At 39.4% G+C, this 20,591-nt stretch overlaps 1 protein-coding gene across 3 annotated transcripts in view; it reads left to right on the top strand.

Annotated features, from left to right (window-relative positions):
- The window catches only part of SH3RF3 (SH3 domain containing ring finger 3), a 570,619-nt gene that overhangs the window by 468,663 nt on the left and 81,365 nt on the right, over positions 1–20,591 (top strand). For all 3 annotated transcript variants that reach the window (XM_043997997.1, XM_043997998.1, XM_043997996.1), the window contains 2 exons: positions 3,633–3,886; positions 13,071–13,405. In XM_043997997.1, the coding sequence (XP_043853932.1) occupies positions 3,633–3,886; positions 13,071–13,405 (589 nt within the window). The remainder of the gene's footprint in view (positions 1–3,632; positions 3,887–13,070; positions 13,406–20,591) is intronic.

Genomic DNA, 20,591 nt, shown 5'->3' with positions numbered 1-20,591 from the left:
AACAAGTGACAACAACTAAACAAGGAAAAGAAATTAAAGATATAAACAGACAAAAAGGAGACAAAATGTCTTTCTTTGCAGATTACAAATAGTAATATACTTAGAAAACCCAAAGAATCAGCAAAGAAATTAATAGAGAAAATAACTTTAGGAAAGTATCAAAATACAAAATAAATCCATGGAAATTACCAACATTTATTTTCAAAGCTTCATCCATAAACTCTAGAGGGTGCCCCAAACCCTTTCATGGGGACCACAAGGTCAAAACTATTTTCATAATAATACTGACATGATTTACTTATTAAAATATTCCCTCCTTTTCCAACCACATGTCTGTGTGAAGCCAGATTGTCTTCATATAATTCAACCAAAATACCCTATCACAACAAATTGAATTCAGAAGCAGATACGAAAATCCAGCTATCTATTAGTAAACCAGACATTAACAAGACCACTCTTCTTACTATTTTTTTCTTTTAACCAATAGTTATTTTTCTATAAACATATGTTACTTATGTTCATAAGTAATGGGTTTATTATCTTAAATTATTTAATAAACAAATATTTTTAAATGTATCAGTTTTAATTTCTGATGTGGTAAACAGACATGGATATGTTATATAAATAAAAGCTCTTTGGAGTCCTCAATAATTTTAAAGAATGTTAAGTAGTCCTGATACCCAAAAGTTCAAGAACCACTGCTATATAGTAATAACAAAATCCAGTAGGAAATAACAGAAATGGAACTCCTATTCAAAATAATTACAAAATGGACGTGGGAGTCAGTCCACCAAGGCACATGTAAGACATTACAATTATAAAACTCTCCTTACACAAAACCAAGTGCTGTGAAATTATAATGACCACAATTGGCCCCTAGCAGAGAAATAAGAATATGCATTTCCTTGGAGAGGCAGGTCAATATGGATATAGAGTATTGCATATACTTTCCAACTTGGTTTACTTGTTGATTAGTTTTGCTTAAACTGCCTTTTTTCTCTCTTTTTAATTCTCAATTACAAGGAATGGTTCACTGGATAGGGAATCAGGAGGGATATTTTCAGAAATGAAAATTATATAAAACCAAAAAATATCAATAAACAATTTTTGAAAAGAAATAAAATTATATCCTTTTCAAAAAGCTGAGAGTCAAGGGATGGGAATGGGGTAGAAATATTTGTATATGTACCATTAGTCAAATAGTGCCCATTGTCCCAAAAGCTATTCCACATTTTACAGGCTTCCTACCCTCCAATAACCTTTGAGCCCAGCTGGTAGAATTTAAGATCCTTGGAGGAATGTGCCATTTTTTTCTTTTTTCTTTTTTTGTCTCTACATCCCTAGTGCTGATCACAGTCCCCACCACATAGAAAGTACTTAATGAATCCATGTTCAATTGAATTGGGAGGCTTAGAAAAAATGAAGGAGCAAGAATGGTGAATTACTAGAAGATACATGAAAACTTCTCACAATAAGGAAAATTTCGAAGGTTCCTTAGCTGAACCATTCTTAAAGAACCTAATGAAAAACAGATTCACTGCTATCAGATGAGTTTCATGGCTCATGGGAAAACCATTTCATCTCTCTTTATTCAATTTCTTCATCTGTACAATGGAAATAACATCTATATTACCTATCTCACAGAGTTGAGGTTCAAATGAGATTAAGTATGTGAAGTGCTTTGTAAACTGTAAAATACTGTATCAATATCACCTATTATTATTATAGGTTTCTCTCTCTGTTGGTGTCTCACTGAAGTCTAGTCAATGCCGATAGAATAAATAGTAGGTTTTAAGTTTCCTTCAAATGTGCTGTTTTAGCAAAGCTTTCAAGCACTTTTGCTATGGTCTTGCAGATAAGTAACTAAAATGCACCTGCCCACTTTATTTTTTTTTTGTCTTTATTACTTCTTGGCATGAAAGCAAGTTCACCAGGTAGCAGTTGCGATAAAATCAGCATTCCTTGCTAGTTTTCTGACAAAGTTCCTCATAAGTAGCTATTTTCAGGCTGTTAAAATGGTTTAAGAAAAGCCCCATCCTCTTTTGATAGCTGAATGCTTGTTGATAAGACCTTTTTCCCCTATATCCACTAAACAGAAGTATTGCATTCAGGCTCAAGGGACTTTCTCTCTGACTGAAGCCCTGACCCCATGTTACAAAGACATCACTTGTGAATATGTCACTGCCATGGCACAAGACAGCCCTTTTCCAATTTGTCTCCATTCTGTATAGAGAGTGAACATTATGCAAAAGTTTCCCCAACTGCTGGTTGTCATCTCAGTGTCCTTAGGACCAGATATAGATATCGATATCGATGTAAATGTAGATGTAGATGTAGATATAGATATATAAAGTTTGTGTTTCCCCTAGCTACTTCTCTTAGAAAACCCAGGAATTCACTACACTTTGGCAATGAAGTGTACAGAAATAATGTAAGGAATTAGCACAGGGAGGAATAATTGAAAGTAGTTCTACCTACTTCTCCTTTTTGCATTTCCTAAACACTTTCAACTAAATTTCATGTTAAAACTTTGATAAAAAATATATCAATTTCTGGCCTTGAACTTCAACAGCCCTTGGAATTCTTGATTAAGGCACAGAAATGTCCTCTGTTCCATTTCCCAGAAGTTTGGGTCAGAGGCCTTTGGAAATGGAATGAAGGATGCGTCCAGACTGAATCAACTAATTGTTGGATTGTCCCATCCCTTCCATAAAACATCCTGGTCAGATGTAGCTGAGTCATTAGTTTCATCTAGATGTGGTCAGAGTTTTTTGTTTTTGTTTTGTTTTAAGAAGAATTAAAGGGGCAGCTAGGTGGCTCAGTGGATAAATCACCAGCCCTGGATTCAGGAGGACCTGAGTTCAAATCTGACCTCAGACACTTGACACTTACTAGCTGAGTGACCCTAGGCAAGTCACTTAACCCTTATTGCCCCGCAAAAACAACAACCAAAAAAACAAAAAAAAAAAAAAAAAGGTGTGAATGAAGAAGAATTAATTAGGATCATAGAGCTGGAAGGAACTTTAGAGCCCATGTAATCTAAACTTCTTCAGCATATAGATAAGGAAATGGAAACCTAGAAAAGTAAATTGATTTGTCTACAGTCCCAGGTAGTAAGTGGTACAACTTGGAATTTAAACATTAGCCCTCCAACTCCAAACCCAACATTCTTTTGACTATGATTTATTTTTGGTAAGGATTACTTTCTCTATTATGTTCTCTAGAGCATTCATATTGAGAACAGGTTCATCATAAAGTTGTCCTCTAAGAATGGGTACTGGGCATTCATTGTTCAAGTGTGACAATTTCTCTTCAAATGTTTTCAGAACCAGACCTTCAAGGACCATTTATGGGACCTTCTACTTTTTTGGGGGGGGGAGGGGCAATGAGGGTTAAGTGACTTGCCCAGGGTAACACAGCTAGTCTGTGTCAAGTGTCTGAAGCCAAATTTGAACTCAGGTCCTCCTGAATCCAGGGCTGGTGTTTTATCCACTGCGCCACTTAGCTGCCACCAGGGACCTTCTACTTTTAGGTCCTACAAATAGGTTATGGCATTTCTCTCTATAGATGACCTGCCAGGTAAGTCTGCATCAAAATCCCTTCACTTTTTTCCCTTCTGCTTTATTACTCAGGGTTCCTATAGGAGGAGCTGGGCAGCCCCGCAATAATATTCCTGGAGGGTCTCCACTGGCTAAAGGGATGGCAGGAACTGCCCTTCCAGGAGGTGGGAGCCTGACCAACCCGGCCACTACCGTCAGACCCATTGTTCCACTGACTGCACCTCCGACCCATACCCAGCACCAGGCAGCTTCTCCACCAATGAGCAATTGTTTGAGGCATTCAACTCAACAGGCAGCCAGCCAGGCTCGAAGTGCCATGCAGATAGGTATGTATGCTGATTAACTCGTACCTGTTATTTTCTATTCTATAATCTATAAAGAAGGATTGTCAGGGTTTGACATGCAGGAGTTCCTGGTGCATAAGCCTTCTGAAAAAAAAAATTGACCTACCTCTCAGCCAACCCACCATAGGGGGAAGTCTTATTTGCTTATCACAGTGATAAACTTTTGTTAATCTTGGGGAAGTTTGCTTGGTTTTATCAAATTATTCTATTGCAGCAGCTGAAACAGATTAGAGAATTTACAAATATTTACCCTTTTATTGTAGCCAGAAAACAGAATCAACTAATAAGATTAACACTGGCGCCTACAGTCAACCCATGGATGAGGCAACAGTTCTTCAATCACATAGCACTTTCCATATGCCTTCCCGTTCAGAATCTCCCAGTTAGGCAAAATATCCTAGAACAGGTGATAAGGAAGCCCTAGATCTCAGAGGGATGTGTCTAAAAACATGTCTTAGGAAATTAAGGAAGGTGGGTATCACTGATGCTCTTTGTTTATGTTCTAGCCTCACCCACAGCCAAACTGACACTTTTAAAAGGACTAGTTTGTCTCAGGATGGCATGAGATGAAAAGAAATCATGGGGTGGATCTTGGAGGCCAAAAAAAAAAAATAATAAACACAGCTTGTGTTGAAAGCCAAGTGTTGTGCTAGTGTGGACCATGGAAGGCTGGACTCCTCTGAAGATGCTAAGGGCTGAAGTTGCCTAATGATCTTAAGATGCTATGCTAAGTAGCGTGTCACTGTCAGAATAATCAAAAACACATGGATGTAACTTTGTCCCTTTTAAATGAAGCAGATTTTCCCTTTCATTCTCCTTCCTGCCCCAGCCTTATTGTCTATGAAATGGTTAGTTGGCTTGCATTGAAATGATAGCTATTTTAAAGCACATGAACAACCATTATGTGGAAGAAGTGATTCGATTTGGCCCCTTTGGCCTGAGAAACCAGACTGGCTTCCCCATTTGAAGAATAAAGGCAGCTCTGCAGTGTGGTGAGTCTTAAGGTAAAGAACAACAACAACAACAACAACAAAAAAAAAACAAGAAGGCGTCGTGCTAGATGCTAGGGATTCAAATAAAAAAGAATGAAATGATCCCTACTTACAAGGAGTTTACATTGTTTTCCTCTTTTATTGGCAACCATAGCTTCTCATTCCAGTGAGGAGAGAGACACAGTGAAGGGCACTTAGTAGAGGAAGAGTGTTGGGCATATTTTTAAGGCAGGTACCCAGTGGTATTCTCCTGGTTCTTCATAATTCCTGCCTTCGACTTACTCCCAATCAGGGATTTTAAGACATGTTTTAGCAATATATCTGAGGATTTTTTTCTTGCTTACCGTTGCTATGGATACAGCTGTTTTGATGATTGAATGATTTTTTTAGGGTAACTATTACCAAGCAATGAACTCAAGGGGATCTAAGTGTGCTATATAAAAAAGTTTGAGAGGCATACTTTCTAGATAATTAATCATTTTATTAATCATCCTAGCATAGAATTAAGAAAAAGGGTCAGTGACACTCTCAAATACCAAAGACCCCTCATGGAACCCACTCAATCCTTATAATAGGAGGTGGACTTATTCTAATGAGGGGCTAGACTACTCTGATCTTTCAGTTCTGGTCTAAAAGACTTACCTATAGGCATATCACCTGTCTGACAAAAGGGAGAATCCACATTTTCCCAGACCTGTCTGAGTAAAACACAATGGATTAGAATGCATGAATTCACCTAAACTCAAAGTTCTTTACCTTTTGAACAGATCTGAGTTTTCCTTCTCCCTGCACTTTTCAAAGACCGCCTGAAAAACCTGCAGGGTCTGATTTCTGAATGAGGGAGTAGAAAAGGGGAAAAACTTTGGTCCTTATTCAATAATTAGTTATTAATACAAGAAAGAAATAACCATTTCTCTGATAAGTTTAAATCTTAGCTCTGACATTTCATGGTTTTATATATGCATGTGTACTTATAATTTATATATTATTGCAGCCATTTAACTTTTCTGAGCCTCAGTTTACCCACCTACAATTGGGATTTATGATACTTAATATTTTATAACACTGCCTCACAAAATTATTAGAAAAGTATATTGCAAACCTCAAAGTACCATAGGAACATAAGTTAGGTTTTGACCAGGGAGCCACAGAGAATGAGAGGGGAGAAAAGTCATGGGAAGTACCTTTCACTCCGTGCTAAATGTACGTTGCTAAATCACTTTCAGACCCCAACAAGGGAGAAGAGGCCACCATATTGCCATTATGTACCACAAGGTAAATATTAGCATCAAAGGTTCTAGAAATGATCAGTGATAATGTAGCTGTACATATTACCATGGTAACTAGGTGCTTTGCCAAGCATTCCATTTTAAAAATGGGAAAACCAAGATAGGTTAAAATGAGTCCTAAGCATGTCCACACAGCAAAGCTTAGTTCCCTTTGCTGCTGTTGCCTCAAATTACATGTACTGTCACCTTAGTGAAATAAGCTAGCCTCAGACACCTACAAGCTATGTGACCTTGGACAAATCATTTAACCTCTGTTTGCCTCAGTTTCCTCAACTGCAAAATGGGGATAATAATAGCACCTACCTCCCAGGGCTGTTGTGAGGATTAAATGAGACATTTAAATGAGATATGTAAGCACTTAGCATAGTGCTTGGCACATAGTAGGTACAATATAAATTATTATTTTTGTTATTGGGCAGCTAGGTGGTGCAGTGGATAGAGCATTGTACCTAGAGTCAGGAGCAGCTGAGTTCGAATCTCACTTCAGACACTTACTAGCTGTGTGAACCTAGGTGGCACTTAACCCCAATTGCCTCAAACGTCTGGGACCATCTCCAGTTGTCCTGATACATATCTTGCCACTGGACCCAGATGGCTCTGTAGTAAAGAGTGAAGTCAGTGACTTTGTACAGTCCTCCCTCACTTAAATCCAATTCACTGCAAGTCATGACATCACCCAGATGTCATGGTCCTCTTCAAGAATTAAGAACAGGGGCAGCTAAGTGGCACAGTAGATAAAGCGCTGGCCCTGGATTCAGGAGGACCTGAGTTCAAATTCAGCCTCAGACCCTTGACACTTACTAGCTGTGTGACCCTGGGCAAGTCACTTAACCCTCATTGCCTGTCCCTCTCCCCCCAAAAAAAACTAAGGGAAAAATGTGTTGACAGTACAACTAATGGATTGTTCTCTATCATAGCCTATTTCAACTAGCACAGACTCTGGTGATAAGGAGAAATTAAATCAACATTCTCATCTCAAGGCAAAGTCAATGAATTTTAGCAAAAAGGCTGAGTCATAGAACAGAACTGAAAAAGAACCTTAAAAAGTACTTTCCAATGATTCTTAATTTCAGATCTATTAATGTGTGTATTTGTATAGTTTTATATAAAAATGTTATTTATATATATGTATGTGTGTGTGTGTATGTGTATTTGTAACTGTTGTTGTTGATTTGTTTCCATCGTGTCTGACTCTTTGTGACTCCATTTAGGGTTTTCTTGACAGAGATATTGGAGTGTTTTGCCATTTCCATCTCCTGCTCATTTTACAGTTGAGGAAATTGAGGCAAACAGGGTTAAATGACTTGCTCAAGGTCACATAGCAAGTAAATGTCTGAGGCCAAATTTAAACTCAGGAAGATGAGTTTTCCTGACTCCAACCCTTGTGCTCTATCCACTGCCCCACCTAGATGCTTTTTTGTTGTTGTTGTTGAGTCATTTCAGTCATGTCTTACTCTCCATGAACGCCTTTAGGGGTTTTCTTGGAAAAGAGAATGGAGTGATTTACCATTTCCTTCCCCAGCTCATTTTACTGATCAGGAACCTAGATAAGCAGGGTTAAGTGACCTGCCCAGGGTCACACAGCTAATAAGTGTCTGAGGCTGGATTTGAAGTCAGGTCCTCCTGATTGCAGGGCTGGCTCCATATCCCTATACCACCTACCACCTAATACCTTTTTTGTACTTCAATATAATTGGTTTCCTTTGTTATCTATTATGTTTTGTTCAGTGCATTTAGAGATATTAGGAGTCCATGGGCTTCACCAACTGTTAAAGAGGTCTATGACACAAAACAAGGCTAATAACTCTTGCCCTAGGCCAGCAATTAAAAAACTATGGTGTTTGGACCAAATACAGCTGTCAGTCTGTTTGTGTATGGTCTATGAGCTAACAATGGTTTTTACATTTTTAAATACAGTTTTACTGTATTTTAAATGAAAAAACATTGTTGGTTCACAGGGCTGTACAGAAGCAGGCAGCAGACTAGATTTGACCCAAACATCATAGCTTCCTAATCTCTGCCCTGGTCTGACCCTCCTCGTTTATAGATGAAGAAACCAAGGAGTCTAAGCACACATAGCATGCCTGTGGTCAAACCCAGGGGTTTGGTTCCCAGTCCAGCACTTTTCATTGTAGCAGACAATTGTGATTTCTTCAAATGGATTACTCTCATTCTTTCTTCCAAAAGTAGTCTGGCTTCTATAAAAATGTAGTCTTCCACTCCATCATAGTGGCAGTAGAACTATGGAGACGACAAGATCCTTACAAATTGAAAGGGCTCTTGGTTTGGAGGAGTTCTGTATTCACTGAAGGTAACCAAGATAGCCATAGGGATGAGACCTTGGTAAGCCTCTTCCAATATCCTCTCTCTGTCAGTAATCTGTTGCTTCAAAGGAAAATAAAAGTTCTCAATGTGTTTCTGACCAGGAGGAAGGCTCTTCAGGTCAACACAAGGTTGGGAAATTAAGGGTAAAAGTAGAGAGAAAGGAAAGCACATCTGACCCCAGCTATTAAAAATGTTAAGCTGACATGAACTATATAGAATAACAGGTTTGCGTATTTTTGGGTAGTTTTTAAAATCCATCCAGAGAATTGGGTTATGCTTCTTTTTAGTTTGTGATTTCCACACTATCTTGGAAAGAATGATTCCCAATAATATCCAGGTAGCTGAGGGTCCCCAAGCATGCCTTTCCTATACACAGACAAGGCACTTAATAGTGAGTGAATGAATGAATGAATGTTCTTTACGTACAGGTCATATTTGATGCAGAAACAAAAGAATAGCCTAGTAGAACACAGCCAGAAGATGGGGGTAGACTACAGTTAGACCCCTTTGACTGTTAAAATTCCTTGAATCTTTGGGGATAAGGTTTCTGTGAACCCTCATATCTCTATACTTCCCTGGCTGATCAGTACGGTTCTCTCCTATCTGGGTGATAATCAGCTTAGGTGAAGAAGAGTTCAATCATCTAGAGAGGCAAGTCAATTAGGCCCAAAAGAGCTACCCATGCAGGTCACAAAATTGTCTCTGAAGGGATTAAATGTCCCAAGTCGTTTAATTTCTATTGATCTGCATAGTCATCTGCCCCTCTTTTTAAATTAAGGAGCTAAATTCTGCTAGAGTTCACAATGCTATAAGGTCCTATTGCAATCCAAAACCCCGAGTCATTTTTGAAGACATAAATCAACCTTTCTCTTTCATTCCCCTTGAGCACCAAGAACTCAGTGCTCCAGCAAGTCCCAGAGAATTCGTGATCACATAATTAGATCTAGCAAGCTATTCCCACACAGCTCTGTGAGAAGGCAAAGAGGCAGAATTCACAGATTGAGTAGGCTTTGTTTGTTTTGTGAAGTTATTTAACATCCCCAGCAAATGCTGTTAAGATTTATGAGCACATTATATATTCAAGGCTTATTCAGGGGTTGAGAAGAGTGTTTTTATTGTGTGTGGTTTTTTTCATGTTGTTGAAACCATGAATGCCACAATTTCTGGTGGTACAAAATAATTACAGTGTGGTATGTAATTTTTTCCTCTGGCACAACAATACAATAATGCTCAAGTTTAAATTGTATAATGTTAGATTGAGTACTTAATATGAAATAACATCTGTTGTTACAACCTGGGCTGTGACACCTGTGTCAGACTGGGATCAAGTTAAAACAGTTATTATCCTGGGGTTTATTCTCTTTCCCCTTTTTGTTTAGTTGGTTTTGAGTAAGAAGATTCTCTGAAATGTTCCCTGTCTTGTACAGTAAAGGGATTAACTTTTGGCAGGGCACTAGAGCGGATTTAATCCATTCAAATAGGAGATTATTGTAACTTTTGGTCCTTTGGGATTCCTGTTATCTTTAAGGAGCATCAGGGAGGTGGATCTGCAACTCTGTTATCTCTGTCTTATATATAGCTCAGAAAACAGAGACCCTTAAAGGGCCAGGTTTAGCAGAGGCCTAAAGATATAAAGCTACCTTTCTTTTTCATTTGATTTAAAAAACAAAAATTTCTGAAGCCCTTTTTCTATGAATTGGGAGTAGGGAGAAGAGAGAAGAGGCCCAGTATAACATGTTTGTTTGTTTGTTTTTAGTGAGGCAATTGGGGTTAAGTGACTTGCCCAGGGTCACACAGCTAGTAAGTGTTAAGTGTCTGAGGCCGCATTTGAACTCAGGTACTCCTGACTCCAGGGCCGGTGCTCTATCCACTGCGCCACCTAGCTGCCCCCCAGTATCACATGTTAAACACAACAGGATAAAGGGACCCTGCTCCCACCATGAGTCCCTTCACAGCAATCAAATACTCAGTAGAAAGCTGTTGATAATTTTGTTTTGCAAAAAGAAAGAATCAAAATATAATTCCCCCCAGATAACATAATATATAAAGGCAACTGCAAGCAATTGTACATACAATCATCTATTACTGTTATATACCACTTGTCAAAAGACACACAGTTCTGGTGTTTGACCTTTTGCAAGGTTTTTTGTTGTTCAGTTGTTTCAGTCATATCTGAGTCTTTGTGACCCCATTTGGGGTGTTGGCGAAATGCTGGAGTGGTTTGCCATTTCCTTCTCCATTTGCAAGGTGGTAATGGTGTATCTAACTCAGGTTCTGTTGCCAGTTATTATCATTTCCATTTGCAGAGCTGAAGTCAGTGTGTACACAGTTGTTTTGAGTCAGCCTTCTCCTTCTGTCATTGTATTACAATGCAAAGTAATGGAAAGACTTAGAGCCAAGTAGGCATAGTAATGTGGTATGGTACAATGGAGTCAAAGGACTTCATTCAGGTACTTCTACCTCTTACTATCTGCGTGACCTTAGGCAGGTCACTTCTAACTGGACCTCAATTTCTTCATGTGTAAGATAAGGGGGTTGAACTAAAGGAGCTCCCTTCTAGCTCCAAATTTGGAATACTATGATTTTTTTTTTTTTTTGCAGGCAATGGGGGTTAAGTGACTTGCCCAGAGTCACTCAGCTAGTAAGTGTCAAGTGTCTGAGGCCAGATTTGAACTCAGGTACTCCTGAATTCAGGGCCGGTGCTTTAACCACTGCGCCATCTAGCTGCCCCCGGAATACTATGATTTTATAACTCCCTCCACCAACATTAACTAGCTGTGACCAAGTCATTTAATCTCTTTAAACCTCAGTTTTCTCATCTGTTAAGTGGGAATAACAATATTTATGCCTACCATCAAAGGGTTACTGAGAGACTCAAATTAGAAAGTGAATATAAAGCACTTTACACATTTTAAAACAGCTGTCAGTTATTATCATTTTCTTCAAATTCATTTCTTTAAATGAATGAATGAATATAGAATGTATTAAGCTCTCCATACATGGAAAGCACTGCGCTAAGTGCAAGGAATGCAAATAGAAATAAATGACAGTCCTGGCTCACAGGGAGCTAGTCCATGCTCTAATGCAGGAGATAACATACATGGAAGGTTTTTGCTCTGAATTAGATGGAAAAGTCCCATGGTCTTTAGGGTACAGCAACAAAGCAGATGTTAATGCCTCTTATTTAGTGACATTTTTACTGATAAAATCACATCAGATCCTGGACCAAAGGATATGAATAGCTTCGTAACTTTCACTGATAATTTTCTATTTCTTTCCAAAATGGTTAGACCATTTCACAGTAGTGCCCCTTGCAATGAATCATTGTATTTCGTTCCTAACACTCTGCCAATATTAAATTTTCTCATCTTCTGCCATCTTTACTAATAATAAACAATAGAGTGATACCTCTGAGGTATCAGATAGTAACCTCAAAGTTGTTTAAATTTGCATTAACTGATTATTAGATTTTGAATACTTTTTCAAGTGATAGTAATTAATGGATGTTTGTTAATGTTTTTCTTCCCTAAAACTGACTCATTTTACCTTTGGGATGTTTATCTTTGTAGGGAGAGGGGAGAAGTTCATAGAAAGTGATGTCAAATGCTCTTAGCTTTATTGAGGGTGGGCATGGTTGTGGGGTGGGGGGGATGGCAAAATGAGTAGGTTAAGAAGAAACAATTAAATATTACCTAGATTAGTCCTGGACCCAGTTCTGTGCCTGTTGGTGGTGCTTGATATTCCCCAACCTTAAATCATGCCTATTGTAGTATAGAATCATCTTATGTCTTCTCTAAGAGTCTTCAGCATACTTTGTATGAACATTTTAGCAATAGCATTTTCCAAAGTCTTCTGCTTTGTGTTGGCCCATCTTCACCCCAGGGACCAGAGTTTCAAAATGGACTATGATGTCCAGTTCTTTCAAAGGGCATTTAGGTCTCTTTCTACATAATTGAGGGGAAAAAATATTTCGAGTTCCTACTGGTATTTCTTAAGCTTCAGATAATATCCGCCCAATAATTTACCAACAGAAGTACATATGTCTCCTACGAGCCAAATCAATCAAGATTTAGGTCATTATGCTTCTGCTCTTGCTTCTCAGTCAGGCACTAAGATACAGACTACTGGCCAAATGACCCCCAGAAATAGCTTCACTATGAATCTTCAACTCACTAGCTATACAGATGCTACTAAAGAAATGTTTTATGTGATGATACACAATATTCTTACATCTTGGTTTCTCAGTCTGTGAGATGGAGTGGAGGTAATATGTGAGAGTTCTTTGAAGAAGGCAAGTACGTTCCATTCTTGTTTTTTGTTTTTTGTTTTTTTTGTGGGGCAATGAGGGTTAATAGTTCCATTCTTGAAAACAGGGACTTACTTGAGTTTTCTGTTTGTATCTCCACTATTTATCACAGTGCCTTGCATATACTAAGTACTTAATAAATGCTTTTTTACTCATTTGTTGATTTAAAAAAAAAACAGTAGCATTGCTATGGGTTGAAATTTTCAAGCTAATCATTCATCTGTTTTGTTCTCTCCAACACCATTTGTATTCAGCTGCCCACCCTTCTGCCCAGTCTCAAGACCGGCCCACTGCGACAGTTTCACCTCTACGTACCCAAAGCTCTCCATCCCGCCTGCCAGCTACAGGGATCAGGCCGCACACCGTTGTATCTCCACAGCACCTCCATCAATCCCCAATTCAGGTCGTCTCTGGAGCCCAGTGCCCCAGGCCTGTCATCCCTCTCACTTCAGCAGCCTCGGCCATCACTCCTCCCAATGTCAGTGCGGCCAACCTGAATGGAGACATGGGCAGTGGGCCCATTAGTGGCTTAATGACTTCCAGCCCAACCAACACAGCCTGCAAAACAGAGGAGAAAAAGAATGAAAAGGTAATCAGCCCTCTGGGCAAGCCCTGTGTGTCTAATGCCTCACCTGTCTAGGGAATGTAGCTTGTTAGCATCTAGAACTGATGCTACATTAGATGATGTACAAGAAGAATAAGGAATGGTCTCAAAGCTTCTTTCTGTTCTCAGCAGGGACACAGGTACATCTCAGAAAAAGAAACTGAAACCAAGAAAATTTGTTGATGTTTGGGATAAAATGGGCAGATTTTTCCAGATGTTAATAGGTGGATATTATATGAAGGTTAAGAAATACCAGCAGGAACTTGAAACAGATGTTAATAGAGGAAATATAGAGGGAGCAGCCAAATGCTGCTATTCTCCTGAAAATGAAGTTGGACCTCTTTTAGAGACAGAAAACCTGAGACAGAATGGCTACGAGACTTAAAGCAGTAACTGGCAAAGCTAAGATTAAAATCCTCAGCTTTTGAACCCCCAGCCTGGAGCTGACTTGCCTATCTGCCTAACCTGTGCAAGTGGTTCAGCATTTTTTTTTTTATAAAAAATGAACATCTTCCAACTCATGTCCTTTACAGATATAGAGCTCTAACTACAACTAATGAGACTCCCCCAAAACAAGTTAGGCAGATTCCCATGTGAAAACATACCACTCACAAGGTTTCTAGAGAGCAGAATAATGCTACTGCCTTCCCCATCCCTTTGAGTAACCCTGGGAAGTTGCTTAACCTCAGTTTCCTCCCCTGTAATATGGAGGGTGTCCAATGATCTCTAAGGTCTAAACTCTAAAGCTATAATCTCATGACCCAGAGCCTGGCACAATGCTTTTTAGACGATTGGTACTTACTGTTTGTCAAAGTTAATTAAAATATCAGTTCAGCATGAATTTAAATTAATTCACGTTTTGGACATCCATGAGTGTAGTTGGTGTTTAGAGCAGTGCTCTAAACTCTCTATACTCCAGCAAAAAATAAATCCTTTGATGTTACTATCAGAGACGAGAATGAATCTGGTCCACTGTGGCAATTTTATGTTCTTGTAGATCCTGTTTTACATTGATATATCAAAAAAAATCTCATTCTTTTAATTTATCTTTATCTTCAGAAAAGCAAGCTGTCTTCAAAAAAGAGAAGGCTTATGGCTAAGAAAGGGGGCTAGAGGGAAAAAACATTCCATTTCTCTTGATGACTCCAGGGTGCCACTCATGTCACTCACAACTAACAGTTCTAAATCCCCTGGAGAAGACATTTGCATTTGTCTACATTTCCACTAGATTTTTTAAAAAAAGACCTCTATGTACAACAGTGTGGGAATAAAAGAATGAGTATAGGGGCAGCACATAGAAGGAGAGTTTGAGATGATAGTGAGTTGGTATTGATTGTTTAGCCCCAAAATATTAATTTTGCCCCATATTATCTGGATAATCAGGGAGAAAGGAGCATGTTTGGACCTGAATTATCTTGAAGATCATGAATCTGTAGACCTGGACTCTGACATCTTTGGTTCTTTCCCAGTTGTCCCAAAGCCCTTTTCTTTTAAAATTATATGGTAGTGTCGATTGATCATAACCCAAAAGCTTCTGTTGAGGACTTGACAGGGGAACCATATCTAAGAATAAATAACTGTTCATTTGAGATTGGGCAGTGTAACAGCTTATAACAGAGCCCATGTATAGAGATGTAAAGGTACGTTCTACCAAGTTTATAGAGACATCTCAAGGGGGAGGGGCATGTGAACATTCCTTCTCAGCAATGCACCATGGGTAGGATGCTCTCCTCATGTCTCCACCTATTGGAAGCCTAACCATCCTTCAAAGCCATTTCCCTTGCTCTCTCCTTCATGAAGCATTACTTGATTCTTCCTCATCTGCACCCATAGCACTTTCTACTATGAATATACCTACTTCAAACTGACATTTCAGAGCTAAAATCTTATAATATTTGGAGAAAGTATTCAAAGATGGATTTTACCCAGTGGCCTCCTAAAAGTAGTCCAAGAGCCTTAGCTTACTTGTTTATTTTTTTAATATACCACAAGCTATTTTTCTTCCTCCTACCTCACCAGCTCTGTCCCCCATTGTGGGAACAAAAGGACAGAAAAACAAAAATCCCTGTAACTAATATGCATAGTCAAGTAAAACAAATTCCAATACTTGTCAACTCCAAAAAAATACATTTCAATCTGTACTCTGAATCTCTCACCTTTTAGGAGGTAAGTAGCACATTTCATAATTGTTCTGGAATCATGATTAGTCGTTGCTTTGATTAGAGTTTGTAAGCATTTCAAAGTGGTTTGCCTTTAAAATGTTATTATTGCATAAATTGGTTTCCTGCTTCTGCATTAATGTCTTGTCAGGTGTCTCTGGAACCATCCCCTTCAAAATTTCTTATAGCACAATAGTATTCCATTACATTCATATAGCATAACTTGTTCATCCATTCCCCAGTTGATAGGCATACACTTAGTTTCCAGTTCTTTGCCATCCCCTCCATCATATTTTACACCACAGTAATATTCCATGACACTATTATATCATAACTTGTTCATTCAGTCAGCAATTGATGGGCATCCCCTCAGTTCCTTGTGGTGTTAAAACTGCTCTAAACATTTTTGTATATATTGGACCTTTGCCAAGAACCTTTATTTACCTAGGATATATCACTTAGTTTCTTTAGGTCTCATTTCCCTCATCTATCAAATGAGGGACTTGGATTAAGGAAACTCTGAAATCCCTTCCAGCTTCAAAACTGTGAGCCTGGGCCTCACTTTCCCTATCTCTAAGATAAGAGAGTTGCATTAGATAATATAATCCAATCAGTCTCTTAGAACTTTATGATACTTCTTCCCTTGGTGCTCTATCACCACCTAGGCATAAGATCGTAGCTCTATAGCTGGAAGAGATCTCAGAGGACATCTAGACCAACCCCCATCATTTTACAGACAAGGGGGGGGGCAGCTAGGTGGCGCAGGGGGCAGCTAGGTGGCACAGCGGATAAAGCACCAGCACTGGAGTTAGGAGGACCTGAGTTCAAATTTGACCTTAGACACTTGACACTTACTAGCTGTGTGACCCTGGGCAAGTCACTTAACCCTCATTGCTCCACCAAAAAAAAAAAAAATACAGACAAGGGGGGCCATCGCTAGTCATCTTGAATCTCCTGACTCCGGAGGAGAGAGTGAGGCTGCTGACTGCACAGCTCTGCCTCGCTTAAATCCAATTCACTTGCAAGTCAGGACGTCACCCTCCTGTTATCACTGGTCCTCTTTGAGAACTAAGGATGAACAACAACAAACATCTTTTAGCCACCTTAAGTTTCACATACCAATTGTGCTGTTTGCATATGATAGGACAATAAAGTCCATTAATATTCTTCACTAATGGTGGTGGAGAAAGAATGTTTGAACCTTCCTTATTGCCACTGCTACATCATCCCTTCCCTGAGAAGCCAAACCCTAGGGCCATGGATCCAAACTAAAATGATAACTTGAACACTGTACAGTCAACACATCCCACAGGTACTTGGTTTAATAGTAACTGCCCAATTTTTTGTCCATATCTGTTCATTTGGAGTGTGGCTGATTTGCAGTTGAAAAATCAGTTTAGCTTTTAATCCATTCATTTCTATCTAATAGCAGTTTGTATGAGATACAGCCAAATCTTATAAATAGCAATGATGGTGGATAGATCTTAGAGCACACTCTTAGTTTCCTATTTGACCGTCTGGCCCTGAAGCCTATTTGCCTCATTAGATGGAAAATGGGATATCTCAGTGGCCTTTAGGGCTGGTGAGAAGGAAGGAGCATAATAAACCAGACTTGTACATGGCGGGAGGTGTTTAACAGTTCTGTAAACATTTCCATTTCTTTCAGAAAATTGTATTGCCACGGTTCAGTGAAACAGAGAGGGCTGGCTTAAATATGACTCCTTGCTGTCTGTGACTGATCCATTGTAGATTCAAGCTCTCAGGAATCAACAGTGGAAGTGATATTTCAATGTCTGTGCCCTCCTAAGTGTGTTACTAATGAAAACCAGGGCTAGGGCTGCTTTCAGCATTCTCAGCCTGTTAGACACTTAACAAATATTTTGCTTTCACCCAGGGTTTACACTCTGCTAACAGTTCTCATACATCAGCAGTGAGGGTTTAGCCCAATAGACGCCATCACCCCGTGCCTTTTGATTAAATTTGGCTTGGAAGGAAATCACAACCCACATTTGAAAAACAAGAGAGTTGACAACTTTGCATCCTCCACCCCTGGCAAAATATACAACATTCGCAAGTTCCCTGGGATGTTTCTTAGTGACTGATGTGCCTGGGACAAAAACTGGCCCAATACCCACCCAAGCTGTGGTTTAGGAACGTGCCATGTATATGCAGAATGAGAAGCTTATTCTTTCCTCCTTCATGGTCAATTGGAATTATTATGAGATTATGGGAGCATTCAGATACCACAGAAATAGACGTTGTCTGAATACCCAAGAGAATGTGATGCAAGATCCTTCTCCATTTGCTGTGATTAATGTGTACAGTTCACATTCTTGCATCTAAAATAATAACTGTTACTCTTAAGGACAAGCACCCTACTTTTTCACTGATGGTTTTTTCTCTTCTGAATTTCTCAATCTGATCAATTGATTTCTCTTAATTTATAAAAAAAGTACGGAGCAGCTGGGTGGCAGAGTAGATAAAGCACTGGCCCTGGATTCAGGAGGACCTGAGTTCAAATCTGGCCTCAGACATTTGATGCTAGCTGTGCGACCCTGGGCAAGTCACTTAACCCTCATTGTCCCACAAAAAAAAAATTATAAAAAAGTGCAAAGCATTCTACTTGTTTCTAGAAGCTTGAGTGTAACAACCGATCAGTACTTTTTGTATACAGCTAGAGGTATTTCCAGATCCCTACACATACACATGAGAAGTGTATCAGCATTATTATTGTTAGCATAAATATTGTCAGGATGTTAGCTAGGCTGTAGAAGAGCTTTGTATCATTTCAAAAAATGTTTTCTTCTTCAGTACAATTGAAAAGACTTTACTAACAACTAGGAGGAAGAAACCATTCCTTTTCACAATGGTATAGTGGAAAGAGAGCAAAACTTGGAGTCATAAAACCTGAGTTCAATTCTCATTTCTATTCTTGTTATCTGGGTGACTTTGGGCAAGTCATTTAATTTCCCTGGGTATTCATTTCCTCATCTGTGAAATGAGAAGGTTGGACTAGAATGCCTTGAAGGTCCCTTCCAGCTCTAATCCCTGGGATCCTTAAACAAAACAATTCCATGCATTTCAGGCCAATCCTGACTTAAATGGCATGTCTGGTTGTGGAACAAGAGCATATTTCTTAAGTATTTGGCACTAAGCTCCAGGTCTATGACATTAGAGAGGTTTCCTTAGGGGGAAAAAAAGACAATGAACTCTCACTGCTTCCTTCATTCTCTCTCCATTGAGACCCAAACTTTTCTTCACTGTATATTTTAGTAGTGTAGAGCTTGGCTGGAATTTAATACAGTCACATTCAAATGTGTAGGAGAAAAGAAGCCATGATTAATGGGCCTTCGGGGCACTTTGGGAGAAGCAAAGGTGGTAATTTTGTTGTTGGAGGACAGGAGATTCCTACAGAGATATCCCCTGGGCATGGAAAAGAAAACAGGTCGCAGTCCTTGCTTGAACTGCATTTCATTCTTATCATGGAAATGGCCAGGAGCATGCCATCATTCCTTTTCTACACAAGTGGCGATAGGGAGGAGGTTCATTCTGTTGACAGACTGCACTTCAGGTCCTGCTCCAAGCATTCTCACAAATTAAGCCTGACTGGGCCTGATGTGGGATGGAAGACCTCAAGGGAAGGGTCAGGTGCTGACAGGACTTGGGATTCTTCTTGTAGGCTGAGCTCTGAACCAGAGTGTCCTTCCTGCCCTGGGGCCTGGATGGTTTCAGTTGAACAGTCTATTCCTTCATTCACAGAATCTCAGTCAGAAGGGTCCTGGGAGACCATCCCATCCATCGTCTACCCCAGGAGGGAATATCCTTGGAAACATTTTGGACAAATAATCATTTAGCCTTTGCTGGAAGACCTCTAGTGAAGAGTAACCTACTTGTCCCCCAGGCAAGCCTTCTGTACTCTGGGGCAGCCCTAATTGTCAACACATTTTCCACAAGTCAAGCCTAAACCTGGCTCTTTGCTTCTTCGACCCTGTGTTGCTTGTTTTGTCCTCTGGAGATAAATGTAATTCATCTTAGGCATTACAGCCCTTTGAGTACGTGGAGACAGCTTTTATATTCCCCTCCTTGAGCCTTTCTTGTCTAGAAGGAACATCCTCAGTTGTTCATTCCTTCAACTTGTCATAGGATGATGACATGTGCTTAGGTCACTTCTGGAACATGAACCTTCTTATTGTTGTCTTTCTAAGATGTGGTCTGACTAGGGCAGAATACTGAGAGAAAAGATTATTTCTCTCTTTAATTTTTGAAGCAGGACCGAGGGTTTTCCCCTTTTCTACTTCTTCATCCAGAAACCAACCAGTGTGGGAAATCTCTCTCAAAGACTTACCCAGACTAAGATCTAATCAAAAACAGTAAAAGAAATTCTAAGTTTAGGCTAAGAGATGGACTCCCCCTGCTCATTGTGTTTACTCAGACAGGTAGGGAAAATGTAGATGCTCCCTTTCATCAGACAGGTGATATGGAAATTGATAAGCCTCTTTGACCAAGATTTGAGTGATCCTAGTCACATACCCCTAAGACTCTCATTAGATTGAGTCCCTCATTATAATATTCATTTTCTCATTAATTGTTAACCAGAGTTGATTGCCACCCTTAGGAACAGCTACTCTTTGAAGGACACTTAAACTGTGAGCCCATCACCATGAGGGATCTTTGGCATTCAAGAGTGCCACCGACCTAATTTTATTAATAAACATGCTAGCCTTATTAACGAAATTATTAAATTACCCAGCAACTATGTCTCTCAGACTTTTTAACTGTCAAAGTATGTAGGACCATGGCTTCCCAAGTTCTGGTCACTAAACCTCTCAAAACAGCCTGTGATATCATTGCCTTTTGCTCTATTCTCTTGCACCATTCACTCATTTGTATTGTGAAGCATTGCTTTCCACACGCATTGGGTTTGAATACACACAATATATTGGCATATTGGTATATGTGTGTGTGTGTGTGTGTGTATGTAATATGCATACATGTAGTATAAATATTATACA

The sequence above is a fragment of the Dromiciops gliroides genome, chromosome 3 (genome assembly GCF_019393635.1).
Source record: "Dromiciops gliroides isolate mDroGli1 chromosome 3, mDroGli1.pri, whole genome shotgun sequence".
NCBI lineage: Eukaryota > Metazoa > Chordata > Mammalia > Microbiotheria > Microbiotheriidae > Dromiciops > Dromiciops gliroides.
The sequence above is the reverse complement of the archived record's forward strand: the minus strand, read 5'-3'. Positions and strand labels throughout refer to the sequence as shown.